The 18,406-nt window shown below is 37.8% G+C and overlaps 2 protein-coding genes across 8 annotated transcripts; both read left to right on the top strand.

The window, feature by feature from the left end:
* The first annotated feature begins 1,252 nt into the window (after positions 1-1,252).
* LOC121235249 lies at positions 1,253-9,281 on the top strand. Of its 7 annotated transcripts, XR_005934550.1 has the most exons (11): positions 1,253-1,539; positions 1,875-1,931; positions 2,061-2,108; positions 5,808-5,860; positions 6,755-6,806; positions 7,433-7,498; positions 7,581-7,640; positions 8,178-8,220; positions 8,384-8,428; positions 8,713-8,913; positions 9,112-9,281. XR_005934550.1 is itself a non-coding variant. In XM_041131571.1 (10 exons), the coding sequence occupies exons 1-10, from the start codon at positions 1,428-1,430 to the stop codon at positions 8,774-8,776; spliced, it is 600 nt and encodes a 199-aa protein (XP_040987505.1). In that variant the 5' UTR covers positions 1,253-1,427; the 3' UTR covers positions 8,777-9,098. The 7 variants fall into 7 exon arrangements, 5 of the variants coding, with proteins under 5 accessions (XP_040987505.1, XP_040987507.1, XP_040987506.1 ...); XR_005934551.1 differs by lacking the exon at positions 9,112-9,281 and having other exon boundaries at positions 8,178-8,314; positions 8,713-9,098; XM_041131571.1 differs by lacking the exon at positions 9,112-9,281 and having other exon boundaries at positions 8,713-9,098.
* Positions 9,282-9,639: 358 nt separating this feature from the next.
* On the top strand, positions 9,640-18,398 carry LOC121234354 (aconitate hydratase, cytoplasmic-like). The gene is made up of 20 exons (XM_041130266.1): positions 9,640-10,174; positions 10,895-10,999; positions 11,303-11,463; positions 11,549-11,641; positions 12,005-12,190; positions 12,419-12,580; positions 13,219-13,363; positions 13,502-13,644; positions 13,779-13,835; positions 13,932-14,011; positions 14,111-14,186; positions 14,669-14,854; positions 14,942-15,009; positions 15,144-15,262; positions 15,684-15,805; positions 16,145-16,243; positions 16,375-16,854; positions 17,518-17,616; positions 17,774-18,016; positions 18,175-18,398. The coding sequence occupies exons 1-20, from the start codon at positions 9,862-9,864 to the stop codon at positions 18,241-18,243; spliced, it is 3,006 nt and encodes a 1,001-aa protein (XP_040986200.1). The 5' UTR covers positions 9,640-9,861; the 3' UTR covers positions 18,244-18,398.
* The last annotated feature ends 8 nt before the right edge of the window (positions 18,399-18,406 follow it).

Here is an 18,406-nt window from a genome sequence, read left to right as displayed (position 1 = left end):
TTGCAGAGTTTTTGGGAAAATGACGACGGGTATGGTGCATGACCGAAAACATATTAAGAAGCAAATGTGTTGCATGGCTAGGTTCTTTTAGATCTTCAACCGCAACCAAATTCTCACCGACAGGTTGAGAAAAACACAACGAAGAAGGCAGCTTTGATTTACGATGCTTATCGCCGTTAGAGATTGTAGATCCTTGAAATTAGGAAGTTTTGAGATGAGTTTCAGAGATGAGGTTGAGAGAAAAGCTGGTTCATTTAGGAGATAAGAAAGAAGAATGGTTACCTGAACCATCATCCTCCCTCTTCTGTAGCCTCTGTACCTAGTTTGAGAAGGACACCATGGCTTACCAATATATTGATGTTGAGCTGTAGTTAAATGGATTTAAAAATTCGAAATCCTCCTGGAATGATTTTGCCGCTGCCTTATACCTAATCTCCAAATCCGGACTTGCCACGTTGGATGGGTGCGTATGACCGCTTACAAGCAGAATTTTCCTTAAAAAAAAAAAAAAGGCTTCAGAGCATATTTATGTAACAATTAATTTAATATAATTTTTTTTTAAATATTAACTTTTATAATACATCATATATCAATTTATTTATTTTTCTTTTATATCATTTGAATGTTATATTATTTAATAATTTATTAGAAAAAATATAAGAAAAGAGAACTATTGTGAGAGATAAAATACATGAAAAGAAAAAAGAAATTTATATTTTTATATTTATATACAGCTCACGTTACATATAACTGAATACTGTATCAAAATAGAAAATAAATTTGAATCCCTCACATTACATATACTGATCTTCCTTCTCTACAATAAAGAATCCCTCACACCTCATCTTCGAATGTCAATTTTTCAAAAAAGGAAAACAACGCGAGAGTTTTACTTCAAATGTCGATGCTTGCTTTATAGAAATGCAGGGCTAACTTAAAGTATGGAAATAAATGTTTCCCATTAAAGAATCCATCACAACCAACCGTGCTTGTCTTTTGCAAGTGGGGAAGGAAACCCAGAAATGAATCTGACCAAATTGGAAGCATTGTCATCACCTTTTGCAAGTGTTGGAGTCTGAGAGAGAGCCATGTGAGGAAGAGGAAGATGGAGAGAAGAAAAGGAAAGGCACGGGGCTTCTTAAGGAAGTGTAGAATGAAAGAGGATAAAAGAGTAAAATCACTTGTTTAAGTGTATAGAATTTTTCTTAAAAGTAAATCGTGTATTTTTCTGACAAAAAAAAAAAAAAAAAAAAAAAAAAAACGAAACTCAGGTTCTCCCCGTAACCCTGCAGAGGATAGACTATATTCTTTACAAAGAGAGAGTTCACCGTTTGGCTTCCATTTTTTCTCCTCTCCATTCGATTACTATTTTCAGAGGGCAAAGACGATGGTAATAGTGGGTCCCATTTGAATCTTTAAAATCAGATATGTTGAAGCTATTTGCGAGGATTGCTGGGTACTTCAGCAATCGGAATCTGGTTGGGGTGGACAAAGCGGGCAACCGGTACTTCACCAGAAAGGACGAGATTGATGGTATCAGTAAGTGGGTCTCAATCTCAGCCCTTGTTTTTCTTGGATTGTCCTAGTATTTGGTTATTGTTATTCACTATGCATTTTCAGTTTTGCACCATGCTGTATCTTTGTATTCGTCAATTGTGTTGTCTTTGTGTTGAGTGAATGCTTCACTGGTTTCTTTGTTCTTTGATATGAAACACTGCAAATATTAAGAGCTTACATTTTGGTGGTGAAAGGGGGTCGTGGTTATATTTTAGGGAGTGCATGCTTATTGATGATATGTGGATTTTTATATAATTTATGTGCATTTATTTTTTGCTATGTGTAAATCTTATGCTCTTAATTTATTTACGTGCTAGTGAAAGAGAAAAGATGGGTTGTGTTCAGGGGAGAGGAGGATTCAACTTGTATTCCAGGTGATTGGTTCTAGACTTCCTCTAAGTTAATTGTTTCTTACTCTCTGCTTCAACATTATCCCAAAACTAACCATTTGGCATTTATTCCTTTGTTTGATGGTTTTGCTGGAACATCTGCTCAAATATAAGTTGTGGATATTGAGATACTAGCCAAGCTGAGGATAAAACAGTCCCCAGGTACTTGGGTGAAGACTTTGCATTGGTTAATAAAATTTTCCTACTACCCATCGAGAAAAAGGGACCCTGGCTTAGTTGTGAAACAGCACAAGCAGAAAGTATTGGGGGAGATTTTGTGAGCAGAGCAGATGCCCTTGTTTGATGGTATTGGGGGAGATTTTAGGCCCTATTTGGATACAGAGATGGTTTCATCTTATCTCATCTTACCATTACAACTTTTGCAAATTCCCACACAAAATATAATAAACAATTCAACTTTTTCAAATTTCAAAACTATAATAATATTAAAAAAATAATATTCTAATAATATTTTATTCAATTTATCTAAAATCATCTCATCTTATCTCAGTATCCAAACCAACCTTAATGTCACTAGATTTTCAAGTGAGTTTTCAGGTAATAGAAGAGGGCGGCCAGCAATGGTAGAGTTCTCTAATTGCATATCTGAATTGCACTTGGTTGATCTGCCACTAGCTAGGGTACTGCCACGTGGGCTAATAATTAGACATGGTGGATCGTTTCTTAATATCTCCAGAATGGGAAAGTCACTTTCTGGATGTTTGGCAAAAGCGATTGTCTCGTATTGGTTCAGATCATTGGCTTATGCTTGATTGTGGTGGTCTCCGTAGAGGCCAACGGTATTTCAAGTTTGAAAAGATGTGGTTGAAATCTGAAGGTTTTGTAGAAAGGATAAGATAGTGGTGGTCCTCGTGCCAGATACAAGGTACCCCTAGCTTCATTCTCACGGAGAAATTGAAAGCTTTAAAAAGAGATTTGAAGTTGTGGAACACAATCTTTCGGAGACATAGGAGAGAACAAGAAAAACAAGTTGAGGGAGATCCAGGAAATAGAGAGACTCCAAGAGGCTAGATCTCTTACTCGAGAAGAATTAGCTCGGTAGGTGTTGTTGGGGGCGGAGCTCAAGAGGATTATCTTATTAGAAAAGCCATCTTGGCGGCAAAAATCAAGAGCTTTGTGGTTAAGGGAAGGAAATTGAAGCACGAAGTTCTTTCATAGTATTGCAAACTCTCATGGAAGAAACAACAACATAGAGATGCTGAAAATTGGTGGGGTGGAATCTAGAGAAGAACAGGTAATTCACGACCATGTAGTTGGTTTCTATGAGCAACTACTAACTGAGCCGATGGGATGACGGCCTTCCCTTGATGGCCTTGTGTCTGACACCATTGGACTGAGTGATGTCACTTGGATGGAAATGGTTTTTGAGGAGGAGGAGATTTTCGAAGTAGTTAGGAAATTGGGCAAAGACAAGGCTCCAGGGCCTGATGGGTTCTCTATGGGCTTATTCCAAGAATGCTCGGATGTCGTCAAGAAAGATCTTATGAAAGTGTTTTAGGAGCTTTTCGTGTTTGGAGAATTTGAGAGAAACTTAAATACACTTTCATTGCGTTGATCCCTAAAAAGGTGGGGGCTAATGAGGTTAAGGACTTTCGACCCATTAGCTTAGTGAATGAGGTTTACAAGATCATATCCAAAGTGTTTGCGAATCAACTTAGAGGGTAGTGAGGAGGATCATTACCAAACCCCAAAATGCCTTTGTTAAAGGTAGGCAAATTCTAGATGCATTTCTTATTGCTAATGAATGTCTGGACAGTAGATTGAAGGCTGGCATTGCAAGGATGATTTGCAAGCTAGACATGGAGAAGGCGTATGATCATGTTAACTGAGACTTTCTTCTCTGCCCGGTTGTGAATCCGTTGGTGTATATTAACAGTGAAATTCTCTATGTTAATAAATGGTAGCCCAACTAGTTTTTTCTATAGTTCACGAGGCCTAAAACAAGGCGACCCATTGTCGCCTTTGTATGTCTTTGTGATGGAGGGTTTAAGCAGGATGATTTCGGCCTTGGTTATTAATGGCTTTGTGGATGGCTTTTTGATTGGAACCTCAGATAGGGAAATAATTAATATATCTCATTTGTTGTTTGCAGATGACACTTGTTTTTTGTAAGCTAGATCAAAACCAGGTTCAAGTTTTGAAGGCCTTGCTTCTTTGCTTTGAAGCAGTATCCGGTTTGAAATTGAACTTAAATAAATCAGAGATGGTTCTAATTGGTGACGTTCCTAATATAAGGCAGCTGGCTCACACGTTGGGGTGTAAGATAGCCTCCCTTCCTTTGACGTACCTGGGTCTTCTGTTGGGGTGGCTGCAAGGGTGTCCTCTTTAAGGGAGATGGTGACTAAGAAGATAGTGAAGAGACTAGCGGGATGGAAGAGAATGTACTTATCGAAAGGTGGTAGAATTATCTTGATCAAGAGTATACTTTCTAACTTGCCAACTTAATTTTTTATCACTTTTCCCTATATCTGCAAGTGTGGCATACCTAATTGAGAAACTCCAATGTGACTTCTTGTGGGGTGGCTTGGGAGAAGAATTCAAATTCCATCTAGTGAAGTGGGAAACGGTATGTCGTCCTATCTCCCATGGCGAGTTGGGTATTAGAAATGTGAGGATTTTTAATTAGGTGCTACTCGGAAAATGGTTGTGGAGATATAATAAGGAACCAGAAGCCCTATGGAAGGTGGTGATTGAGCACAAATATGGAGGCATATGGGGGGGGATGGAGTACTAAAGAAGTTAGAGGAGCCTATGGAGTAGGGTTGTGGAAACACATTAGAAGAGGATGGAGGGTTTTTACTCGACATACTCGACTCTAGTTGGTTGAGGGTTCCAGGATTAAATTCTGGAAAGATATTTGGTGTGGTGATACTTCCTTACAAGATTCATTCCCCTCACTATTCCAAATTGCTAGTGATAAAGACGCTGCATTGGCGGATGTCATGGGGCTATTGGGTGGGCAGTTCCATTGGGACATCAATTTTAGTAGAGCAGCACAAGATTGGGAGATGAGCAGTTTTGCTGATTTTTACAACTTTTTGTACTCCGTTAAACCGAGCAATCAACAAGAAGATGAGTTGTGGTGATCACCCACCGGGAAATGTGTATTTTCGGTTTGCTCTTTCTATAAGGCTCTCACTCAAGAGCCCAACGTTCAATTACCTTGGCGAAGACTTTGGAGACATAAGGCGCCCTCCAAAGCTTATGTCTCCAAAGCTATTTTTTTCGTGTGGACAACATCTTTGGGCAATATACTCACTACAGATAACTTGAGGAAAATGAGGGTTATCATTGTAGATTGGTGTTGCATGTGTAGGAGAGGGGGAGAGTCGGTGGACCATCTCCTATTACATTGTGAGACATCAAGGGTTTTGTGGAATGAGGTGATCGGTAGAGTAGAGTTGGCTTGGGTTATGTCGGAGACTGTAGTGGCAGTGTTGGCCAGCTGGACAAATATAGGAGGCATGCAGCCGATTAAAGCGGTTTGGAAGGTGATCCTTATATGCATCATGTGGTATTTGTGGCAGGAGCGCAATGCGAGGACGTTTGATTACAAAGAGAGATCGCTAGAGGAACTTATAGCTTTATTTTACAGTACTCTATGTACCTGGGCCATTGCTATTGATTTCAACGGCATGACCTACATGACTTTCTTGTCTATTTTGCGCCCGCTTAATTAGGGCATTTAGGTGTTCTTGTATTTGTATCGGGCTTTGCCTAATTCTTTGATCAATAAAATTTGTTTACTTATAAAAAAAGGCATCTTGTGTGGATTTCTATTGTACTAGAAATTACCTTTGTTTCTTTACATGATGGTTGATTTCCATTTTCTTGCTGTAGTTGAATGGATATGCTGGCTTAATGGGCAGCGCAAAATAGCTCCAACACCTGAGGTAAATTAGAAAATTTCTCTTAAATTTTCCTTTGTTTCCCCCTTCACTATTTGGGATGAAACCAACGGCATCTTCAAGATTTCAGATCATCGAGTGGTTTGATTTAGATTATATATTGGTTACTTTTATTTATTTTTTTTTTACAAAAGAGAAAAATTTCTTAAAATTGCTTGTTGTGGAGGAAAATCATGGAGAGTAACTTTGTGTCATCTCTCTCTCTCTCTCTCTCTGAATTATCTGGAAAAGCAAACTACCGATGATTGCTTCTTCTGAGTGACCTCTATCTTTTCTGGCCACTTCGATTTCCAGCTTATCAGAGATTTTCTTTCTAAAAAAATTGTGTGCAAGTTGACTAAAGTTGTCAATGAATTGCATTCATTTCATTCTTTTGAGTGCCTCTCAAGAGTTTCTTATTTTTATAAAACATGATCCTCACTAAAATTAATGTTACACCACAATGTCTAGGCCATGAAAGTGAAAAGAATGAGTTTACGGAACCTTGAATTCAATTATGTTGAAGTTTCTTAGCATCGATCAATCTGTAAGATTTTCTTCAGTGAACTGATAGCATCGTCTTTCTATAGTTTTCTTTGAAAACGCTAGGCGTTTTCTGAATTTTGATTAATCTGTTGACCGGTGAATCTTGTCCAATTTAACTTATTTAAAATTTGGCTTGATCAAATGTTTTGTAATGATCAAAACTGTATGATATTGCCTTTTAATTTTCTGCTCTAATTTTGGCTTGGCGGAGGGGAACATAGAGCTTTGTACCAAATTTCTGGTCGATTAAAAAGGTTTCTTGTGATTAGTAATCTAAAACTTGGATGCCCTTGCTGTGTTATACACGTGAATAACTCTTGCTTAAAGAGACAGAATGTTGATCCCCCTCTACAGGAAATTATGGAACTGGAAGCTAGGCGTGAACGAGTTCGGCAAAATGTTGCTCGTATGGGTTACTTCTGCTATCACTTGACTGTTCTCCTTTGTTTCTTGTGCTACTCTACCGCAAATTATCTCCTTTATATTTTGTGACCACATATTTTCTGGTTCATGGAATAAGCCATGTAGCTATTCTACAATGAACTTTTTGCCAAAATCAGTCTTCAATTGGTGACTGTCTTGAGTGTATCATTAAAAATTTAGACCCGGATGTGAACGTCTGCAAATTTGAGAGTTTACTTTTCCTTGTTCTTTTATTGGAAGAATTTGGGTTGCCTGAATTCTTTGAATTTTAGTGAATATCAATCCTATTTTCACCCTTTAACTACCAACCGTTTTACATTTTGCACCCCAAATTACCAAAATTTTGATTGCAGCCTCTAACCATAAAAAACTGACAAATAGCACTCTTATTCAATTATAGTGATTAACATGGATGAAAATAGGTAATGTGACACAAGCTTGATGGTTAGATTTTAATGGAGCGTGCAATGTTTCTGTTTTGAAAATTTGAGGTGTGTGTAAAACGCCTGGTAGATAGAGAGTACAGAGTATATTTTTTAAGTTGGACTGCTGTACTATCACTTTTCAGCATTATACAAAGACCTTGACAGACGTTTTTATTTCACAAAGGTCTCAAGAAAGAAGAGGAGGAAAAGAGAGCCAAAGAAGGGAATGCTTGCAAAACCAGCATCAGTGGTCAGCCACTTACCTAAATATTTGCTTGGTAATTGTATGGCGATATTGATTAATAACTGATGTATACACTCCAAATGTCAAGGTAAAGTTGGAGGTCCAGACTTGAAAAGTTTCATTCGGCAATTTCCAGATGCATCAGAAGGTATTGGAATCTTTCACAAATTGCACAAGTGATCATTTTCAATAAACACTCTGAAGGATTTAAAACATGTAAATTGTGTCAAAGTGACAGAAGTTATAAACATATTTTGTAAATTCAGTGATCTGTTTAAAGTTTAAACTCAGAGAAATATTATGAGATGAAAAATGATATTTGTAGTTATAGAGTGCGCAAGGGCAGCGCACTCCTTTTGAAAAAAGAGTGAGCAGCACTTGCACAGCCCATGACTGTATATAGCATTACTCGAGATGAGATATAGATGGATTATCACATGCTGGGTTCTCACATGTATGTTGTATAGTTCTTACCCATTTGGACTAATGTTACAACAGTAGTCTGATGCATGTATGTAGGCAAGTTTGTTTGTATTATTAAGAAATGCGAAATGCTAGATGACACAGTCTGTCCACAATTTCTGGGTCATTGTTAAGTTTTTTATATTATTAAGAAATAGGAACTAAATCTTTATCTATGCTTTTGGTTCTCATGATGTTTCCGTTATGGTCATTGCTATCAAAGGTGGCAAAGTCAAGGAAGCTTCTGATGCAATGGATGGCACGAGGTAGGTTAGCCCAAATTTTTATTTATGATAGTACCAAGATAAAGTAACAGTAAAGCTATAATTTTTCAAAGCTTGGAGCATTTAATGTAATGCGGTGAGTGTGTTTTAAACAATTTTCCTGTTTCTTTGATTCATTTTCTCACGTCATATGTTTCGCTTACAGGAACTCTAAAGAGAGAGTGACAGAGAAAGCAGAAACAGAGCCAGAGTAAGTTCACTAAACTTGGGCCCTAATACTTGGAAGTAGGAACTGCCAAGACCTTGGAGACACGAAATAACAATGAGATGGAACTGCTGTCGATGTCCCTTTTCTGTCAATAAAAATAGCCAACACACAACTAAGAACTAAGTGCCACTTACATTGGACATGTCATATCAAAGGAGGAGGAGGAGGAGGAGGATCGGGGCGGTTGGAGAGGGGGTTTCATTTGCCGTTTTATTTGTGGTGCAACGAACTAATGGTTCTTCTTCATCTTTAAACCTTATTCTCAGGTCTTCGGAACCTACCGGATCTGGCGCGTCATTTAAGCCAGGGACATGGCAACCTCCATCATGAATGATGATCTCATGTTCAGGGGTTCGCCAACACAAAATTGCGTGGTCCAAGCCATAATACTTTTGTTCCATGGAGTTAAATGTTTTTGGCACACTGCTCCATCTATGTTCTTTAAATCAGTCTTCTCTAAAATTTAGGTAGTTTTTGTGTGTAACAGTGCAAGTGAAATTATGATTCGAACTTCTCTCTTCAACATACAAATGAGTACGTTTTCCCCCAACCTGAAATTACAGTTTATTGAGCATTACTAAAGTTCCTTGCCAGATGTGATTCTTTCTGCAGATATGTTGGAGAATAATAATAAAGAACCTTTTCCCATTTTCTTCGATGTGCAGAGATAAACTGTGTAACTGTGTATGCTTCTTGACGAGTTCCTGCTGGACTTGTTCCTGATAGCCCCGGATGCCTTGCTCATTCACAAAATTTTATTTTATTTTATTTTTTTGAGAAATTTAGATGATTACTAAACATTGAATTAAAGTGGAATTTACTGTTAAAAAAATTATTTTTTATGTGAGTTTCAGATTTACCTATTTATTTAAAAAAGAGTGCATGACTTGTCTATTTTATAACTGTAAATATCATTTTTCTAAATTAAAATATTTTTATATTTTTTCAAAAAATTAATTTAGTCACATCACCAAATAGCAAGATATTCATGAATAAAAAGAAAAATAAATGTTAGATTAAATTATAATTTAATATTTTTTTTATAAATTAACATAATTTGTACGTTATTTTTATCATTAATAAACTTTTCAAAACGAGAAGGCCACCAACTTATTCGGCTTTTGAGAAAGATACTTCGATAAGGAGAGTCAAACAGAATCCAAATGACCCCCCACGGCCCAATCCATCACCCATCCACTACAATCCAACGGCCAAGATAATACCAATCCACAAGGTTCGTTCGCGTATTTACACGAATGCCACTATGCCAGAAGCATCTACTACATGGTAGAAACTAGAAAAAGAAGACGCAGTAGCAGATTCCCCCACCGTTTTTTGCTTGCAGAGCTTCCTTCTGCGTCTGTCTGTCTGTCTCTCTCTCTCTCTCTCTCGCTTTTTATATTGATATTGAAGCCATGGGTATAGCCACCTCAATGAAGTCATCCTCTTCCTGTTTGTTCGCTGCTTCTCGAGTCCGCTTCTCCTCGACTCTCTCCAGGCTATCTTCGACGACGGCCTCGGCTTCTTTCTTCTCGAGAGCGTCCGTTTCGCTCGCCAATCATAAGCATAGGTCTCTGAACTTCATTTCGGCGCTTCGCTCGTTGAGATGCTCGGCGCCGCGGTTGAGCCACGGCCTCATCAACTGCAGGTCCCCTCTCAACCTCCGGTCGGAGGCCCGAGTCGCCGCTACTGTTATCGAACGCCTCGAGCGAAAACTCTCCACTTCGGGTCTCGTTCTCTTGCTCTGAATTATATATGCAATAAAGACACACTGATATTTATGCATGCATGTTGTTGTATGTGTGCGTTCCGGGGAAATGGTTGAAAATTTCAATGGTTACAATTTTGGATCATCTTTGATTACCGAGGAAATGGAAATGATCATTCTAGTACGCGACGGTCAGTGATTTCGCGAACTTGTGCTAGTCTGGTATGACTGTTGTCTTGGTTGGTTTAGTTTCTTTTGGTATAAGTCGATGGTTTTATGATTTTTTTTTAGCTATTGATGTTCGAGTATTTCTGAGCTGTAAAAAATTTATCTGGTTTGTTGCTTGTAAACTGTGGAAAAAGATCAGAGTCGTAAATGGTTGAAAAGTGAAACCTGTGTGTTTATTGGTTGATGTCTTGGTTTTTTTTTTTAGCTATTCTTTTGTAAAATTTGTAAATGACATTGCATTCTGGTTTTGTACGTAGACACAGGCGGAAAGAAAATAAATTAATGTTCCACATTGTTTCTATGTCTCTGAAAACAGAGAGATATGGAATGATAAAGTGAAGCTTCATAGAAAGCAGTGTGTATTTAAGCTTGGTAGGAAGATTGTTTTGGTTCGGTAAATTCACTCGATGCCTGTCATTGCGATGGATTAAGAATTTCTATGTATATTTTTTTTAGCCAATCATTGTTGCGCAAACTTTTGATTTTGTTTTTTCCCCATTCAATCTGTTCAGCTTCTGAACATGCTTTCAAGGAAATATTGACCGGTCTTCCCAAGCCTGGAGGTGGCGAGTTTGGAAAATTCTATAGCTTGCCTTCTCTGAATGATCCGAAAATTGGTATGCAAGTTAAATGTACACTAGGTTGTATTTGCAAATAATATTTTAATTTTATGTTTTCTCTTCATCCATTTCATGTGTCATTTGGAATCAAGTATGTTGATGGCCAGAAATTGGTCCAAATGATTTCCTAGTAAAAATAAAAAATTTATTCGCGAATGAATCATACTCAATATAATTTAAGTGGATTTGTTATTTTCCAATTTCCTGGTAAAAATTGATATCTTGGTAAGATCATATTCACTATTGCTAATTGTACATGTTTCTAGATAAAATCGCATTTGTTCTTTTCATTTATTGCAGACAAGCTGCCGTACTCTATAAAGATACTTTTGGAATCTGCCATACGTAATTGTGATAACTTCCAAGTTACCAAGGATGATGTTGAAAAGATTATTGACTGGGAGAATTCATCTCTGAAACAAGTCGAAATTCCCTTCAAACCTGCTCGCGTTCTCTTGCAGGTTCACAGCATGACTTTAAGTGATTTTTTTGTTTGAATTTAGAGACATATTGTCCATGTTGTGAAGCTTGGCTTGTGTTGACCAGGACTTTACTGGAGTACCTGCAGTGGTCGACCTTGCTTGCATGCGGGATGCTATGAAGGAGCTTGGCAGTGATCCTAACAAGATCGATCCATTGGTTTGTAAACTTTCCGCTTATGCTTTTTTTTTTCAATATTAAATACCAATGAGTTTCATCTGCTGGGATTTTAGTCATCTACGTGTTAGTTTTGGTCTTTATTCCTATCATCAGGAAGGCATAAATGGTCAGTAATGGAAACTGTCTTTTGATAAATATAGCTTTTGTTGCAAAACAGAGTAATTCTTGCTTTTGTTTGTAGTCATAAATGACGATGTTTCACAGAACATCAAACTTTTTATATGCATTCCAGAATTACAGTACATTTTGAGTGTTGGTTTTTTCATTACGCCTTGTCCATCTTATATGAGTCATCTAGGGAAGTTTATTTCGTATGTCTCAACAATGTGCATTCAAATCCAGGTTCCAGTAGATCTTGTTGTTGATCACTCTGTTCAAGTTGATGTGGCTAGATCAGAAAATGCAGTACAGGCTAATATGGAGCTGGAGTTTCAGAGGAATAAGGAAAGATTTGCTTTTCTTAAGTGGGGATCATCTGCTTTCCATAACATGCTTGTTGTTCCTCCTGGTTCTGGAATTGTTCACCAGGTAAGGGATTTGACATAATATTTTGTAAGAATCCTCGTTTTACAGCTTGGCGAGTTGGTAGGGTTGTGAGGTGTTTACCAAATGTGCACCATATTCTTTAGAGTGCAAAATTTGTGGTGCACCACCTTGCCTGCCTTTCAGCTCTTAGATAGGTCTTGCTTGCTGTTAAGCCAGTCACTTTGCTTATCAAATTGATGGATTTGGAACCGCTTTTCTGATGAAGTTTAGGTTAATCTGGAATACCTTGGAAGGGTTGTTTTTAACACCGATGGCATTCTCTACCCTGATAGCGTGGTCGGTACTGATTCCCACACAACTATGATTGATGGGTTGGGTGTTGCAGGCTGGGGAGTTGGAGGAATAGAAGCTGAGGCAGCAATGCTTGGCCAGGTAAAGTGTACTGAATTAACAAGGCATTCCTTCTGTCTTGAAGCAAACTGTAATGCAATCTAGTAATCTACTTGACAGTACAGAAAAGCATTGACGTGGCATGTTCTTATTTTCTATGAAATGCATTCCATGGTGGATGCTAAAGAAGAACTTTATCATGCAAATATGTCAAGATTCTCATACTGGATGGCATTGTTCCTTGTTCATACAGTGACCTTTCTAATATTTAATGCTCAGACTGCGAAGTGCATCCTGACACATATTTGTTTTCTTTTTACAGAACGGGTCATATACATTGGGCTATCCATGCTTTTCTTTTCGTTTCTTTGTTTCCCTATTATTATACTGGACATTGTTGTTGGATCCTCTTGAACATGTCTGGGAAGAAAAAACATGTGGCTCCTCATTCGGGTGTTACTTTTGGGCACTTTTTTGTTGGTGGAGATGATTAGCCTATTCAATCTAACTGTAAAAGAAAAAAGATGCCTACACTTTACTGTTTAGGTTAATCTGGAAATACACAACCTTCTCCCACAGTCATGACAATCTTTAATTGACACACACTCACTTTCATTCTTTGGCTAAGATGTGTGCATAATTGGCTCCGTGTTACCTTGTACTATTTGCAAATTTGACAGCCAATGAGTATGGTGTTGCCTGGTGTTGTTGGATTCAAGTTATTGGGGAAACTGCGTAATGGTGTTACCGCTACCGACTTAGTTTTAACTTTGACCCAAATGTTGAGGAAGCATGGTGTTGTTGGCAAGTTTGTTGAGTTTTATGGTAAGCTAATGCCTCTGGACTACCAAATTTTAAATTTCAATGATTGAACTTCATATCTGTAGACTTCAGAAATTACACTCATTGGGCATTACTTCTCTAGTGTGTATATAGATGTAACTCGTTTCCATATGCATACAGGTGAGGGTATGGGTGAATTATCACTGGCTGACAGGGCCACTATTGCTAACATGTCTCCTGAATATGGGGCAACCATGGGCTTTTTCCCTGTAGATCATGTCACATTGGATTATCTCAAATTAACCGGAAGAAGTGATGAGACTGTGAGATCTTTCTTCTTTTTTCTTTTTTAGTTTAGTTTTTTTTATATTAAATTCTCTTTGGAGGGAAGTGGTGCTAAAACCGTTGCTCAAATGATGGAATATTATTTGGTATGACCATTATTTTCCTTTTATAGGTGTCAATGATAGAATCATATTTGCGTGCAAACAAAATGTTTGTTGACTACAACGAGGTATGGTCCCTTGCTTCAGGTCAAATTCATTAAAAGATAGTGAATTAGATGAAAGTCATAGATCTGAGGCCATGGATACTATTTTTTGTGATCTAGCCTCAACAAGAAAGAGTATACACATCTTATCTGCAGTTGGACTTGGCAGATGTTGAACCCTGTGTTTCAGGACCTAAGCGGTATGCTCTATTCAATGGTCACTTTCTTTTTTCCTCCCTTTAATTTATATTTATATTTTATTCTTTAATCAATGATTTGCTACTCGTTAACCTTAATAGGCCTCATGATCGAGTCCCATTGAAAGAGATGAAGGCTGATTGGCATGCATGTCTTGATAAACAAGTTGGATTTAAGGTGAGTGCAGATAAACCTGATCATGTGCCGAGCCAGGCCGGGCTTTGTTCTGCCTGAGCTTTATAAATGTGAGAGTAAAATATTGAGGCCCATGCCTAGCCCAGTCCAGCCTAGAGGTCAGCCCTTACTTTTCAGGCTATATCCTACTTAAAATTAACTCTTAACTTGTTCTATTTTCAGAAAATCACTTGGACCACTAATTAGGATAATTCTAGGATATACATAAACGAACAAAATTAGTCAAAAAATGCAAAACATGTAATAGCTATACAAACTGCTCATTTCATTTAAGTTAAAAATGCAAAACATGTAATAGCTATACAAACTGCTCATTTCATTCAAGTTATCCCCTGAGAACTGCGTATGGCATCATGACAGTGGTGGAACAAAAAATGTCAGACTCTCTGGTTTTGTGTGTGTGTGCATGTGTTTTAATTGATTATTTCTTATGTGTGTATATGTGATCTTTCTGTTCCTTTCAGGGCTTTGGTGTACCAAAGGAAGAACAGGATAAGGTCGCGACATTTCCATTCCATGGACAACCTGCTGAACTGAAGCATGGTAGTGTGGTCATTGCAGCTATTACAAGTTGTACAAACACATCAAACCCTAATGTCATGCTTGGCGCTGGTCTAGTTGCAAAGAAAGCCTGTGAATTGGGTTTGCAAGTCTGTTTTGGAACCTGAATTGCACTTTCTATTCCTTATGTGGCAGGTATATTTTTTTGATGTGCAATTAAAATATTTATGAACCAGGTTAAGCCATGGATTAAAACAAGTCTTGCTCCTGGTTCTGGAGTTGTTACGAAATATCTGCACCAGAGGTGTGCCATTAATGTCCAGTCTGTCTCTTGATTGCCTGATCACTATACTCGACTTAACTCAATTGAGCCTTAGTCTTTTGAGTGCCTGATTTCTTTCATAAAGAAGTATCATTTCTTCCTGCCCGTGCTTGTAGTGGTCTGCAGAAGTACTTGAACGAGCTGGGATTTCATATCGTTGGGTATGGATGTACCACATGTATTGGGAATTCTGGGGAACTTGATGAATCGGTGGCTTCTGCAATTTCAGAGAACGGTATTACTGGAACTTTTATTTTCATTACTTCTCAGAAATATGAATAAATGAAAATTTTATACTTGTTTTGTGTTAGAACTTTAGAATTTGATTTTATTAGAGCCGTTCAACTATCCAGGTTGAAAGCTTTATGGATATATTTTAGTCAGATGACACAGCTGGCCACTTCATGACCAATATTGACTGCAAAGATTGGCCATCTGCCATTTTTATGAACTTCTAGCATAGTTCTTGTTAGCATTTTAAATTATGCTTCTCTTTTACCTTGTTCAGTCATAAGCTCTGACTTGGATTGCTTTTTATCAGTCTCTAATTCGAAGTTGTAAAAATTCTATTTTGCTTTCAGATCTTTAAACTTTATTAGGTTTCCAATCTACATCGTTTCTCTCTTCTATGTAAGTACCTTCATTTACCTTTGCAGACATTATTGCTGCTGCTGTTCTTTCTGGAAACAGAAACTTTGAAGGCCGTGTTCATCCATTAACCAGAGCTAACTATCTTGCTTCACCTCCCTTGGTTGTTGCCTATGCACTTGCCGGCACGGTATACGGATAAATTTAACTGATAATAGACTTGTTTTTTTACTTCTTTTTTCATTCCTGTTCTGAAGGAAGCTCCCTTTTATTGTTACCAAGATATCTGCAACTGTTCGACAAAACTTTATCTGCAGTGTCATTATGCATATGAATCCCATGTTCACTTAAAAATATCTGCTTCTTTAAAGATTGTTTTACGTTCTGATACTATTTCTACTCCTGTCTCTTCCAGCATGCCCCCTTACCATCCCAACCCTTGCACACACCCACCCTACCAGAAAAAAAAGTCACTTTTTTCATGTATAGCTATTCATTCTCAATTATTGCATCCTTTTGATAATTTCAGGTTGACATTGACTTTGATAAAGAGCCAATTGGAACTGGGAAGAACAGAAAGAGTGTATACTTCAAAGATATCTGGCCCAGTAATGAAGAAATCGCAGAGGCAGATAACATTGAACTTTGATATTTTAATTTTATAGAAAGTAGTTATGGTCAAAATTATCTAAAAATTTTTTATAAGTAAAATTACCTAATAATTTCATCCCAATGAATGTCAAATGTATTTCTTTATAGGTTGTCCAATCTAGTGTGTTGCCTGGTATGTTCAAGAACACTTATGAGGCCATCACAAAGGGAAACCCCATGTGGAATCAGCTGTCGATCCCTTCTTCAACCCTTTATGCTTGGGATCCAAATTCAACCTACATTCATGAGCCACCATATTTCAAGGACATGCCTATGGAACCACCTGGTCCTCATGGAGTAAACAATGCCTACTGCTTGCTCAAGTTTGGTGACAGTATAACCACTGATCATATATCTCCAGCAGGGGCTATCCACAAGGATAGTCCAACTGCAAAGTATCTCCTCGAGCATGGAGTTGCTCCCAAGGACTTCAATTCCTATGGCAGTCGGCGTGGCAATGATGAAGTTATGACGAGGGGTACCTTTGCCAATATTCGTCTTGTCAACAAACTCTTGAATGGAGAAGTGGGCCCAAAGACAATTCACATCCCAACTGGAGAGAAGCTTTATGTGTATGATGTAGCAATGGTGAGTCTCATTATATTGGCTTTTTTTATCTTGTATTCTATCAAATTGATACCTGCTTGTGTGCATAAACTTATATACTTGGATTTTCTGTTTGGTGAAAATTCTATGTAACTAAGTTAGCATGTCTTAAACAATAAATAAGACCACTAAAAAAGTTTCAATGTTAACATTTTGATCTTCAAAGTTTTGATTGATTTTCAAACCTCGCAAACTTTGCTTGAGCATAGGGAGTGACTAAAACTATTTGTGCCAAGGTAAAAGGATATGAGTTGAGAAAACAAAGAAGCACGCATTACAAAAACTAGGACTGCTAAATTTGAATAAAAATTAATAATTCAATTGAATATACCATTTTCATTTGATACTTACTTTGAAATAAAATTAGAAATGTAATTGGATATCTTTTTTTTTATTTATAAATTTAACTTGATAATATACATCATATGCCAATTTCACAAATGAGGAGTTGATGATGTGGCATTATAGAACTTGTTATTTGGTAACAGTGGGGTAGTTGATGATGTAACTTCACGAGAGCAAGGTTCTATGTTTTGAAAATTATATAGGTATAAGGATTGTGAACATACCTCGAGTGTATAGCATGCCAGACACTGCACAAATATGTTAATTTCTCTCTTGAAACCGTAAGCGTCACATTTGTAGAGGTACAAGGCTGCTGGGCAGGAGACAATTGTCTTAGCTGGAGAAGAGTATGGGAGTGGCAGCTCTCGAGATTGGGCTGCTAAGGGTCCAGCGCTACTGGTGAGTTCAAATTTGATGTTCCCCAATGTCTCTGCCATAGTGTGCATTGATTTTGATCCATAATCTCTCTCTCTCTCTCTCTCTCTCTCACACACACACACACACACTGAATATACATACATACTTGGTCCCTTATTAAGTAAAACTTATATATTAGGGAGTGAAAGCTGTGATAGCAAAGAGCTTTGAGAGAATTCATCGCAGCAATCTGGTTGGAATGGGGATCATTCCACTTTGTTTCAAACCTTGGGAGGATGTAGACACTCTAGGATTGACGGGTCATGAGCGCTACACAATAGACCTTCCAAGCAAAATCAGCGACATAAGGCCAGGCCAGGATGTTACCGTGACAACTGACACCGGCAAATCGTTCATGTGCACTGTCCGCTTCGACACAGAGGTACTTGCTCAACACTTGCTGTTTTTGGATTATTGCCCCGCATGAGAGAAGGGATAAATGATAAGGGATAAATGGAGTTGGTGTATGTAATCATAATTTTGGAGTGTTATTTGCTCATACGCGTTCAGTGTTTGAACTTAATAAAATTGTTTATGCAGGTGGAGTTGGCATATTTCGATCACGGGGGCATTCTTCATTATGTCATCCGAAACCTGATCAAACAGTAAATAATCAAACTTCTTTATCACCTATCTCGCACCTTGTGAGCTTCTTTCCATAGGAATTTCCAGAGGGGTGATGCCTATCCTCTCTAGACATCTGAATGATAATTGTTTATAACTTTCCCCCCTTTTTTACAGGCTTCGCAGCTAAGCTTATATCATCAACGTG

The sequence above is a fragment of the Juglans microcarpa x Juglans regia genome, chromosome 6D (genome assembly GCF_004785595.1).
Source record: "Juglans microcarpa x Juglans regia isolate MS1-56 chromosome 6D, Jm3101_v1.0, whole genome shotgun sequence".
Lineage (NCBI taxonomy): Eukaryota > Viridiplantae > Streptophyta > Magnoliopsida > Fagales > Juglandaceae > Juglans > Juglans microcarpa x Juglans regia.
This window is presented reverse-complemented; position numbering and strand designations above follow the sequence as displayed.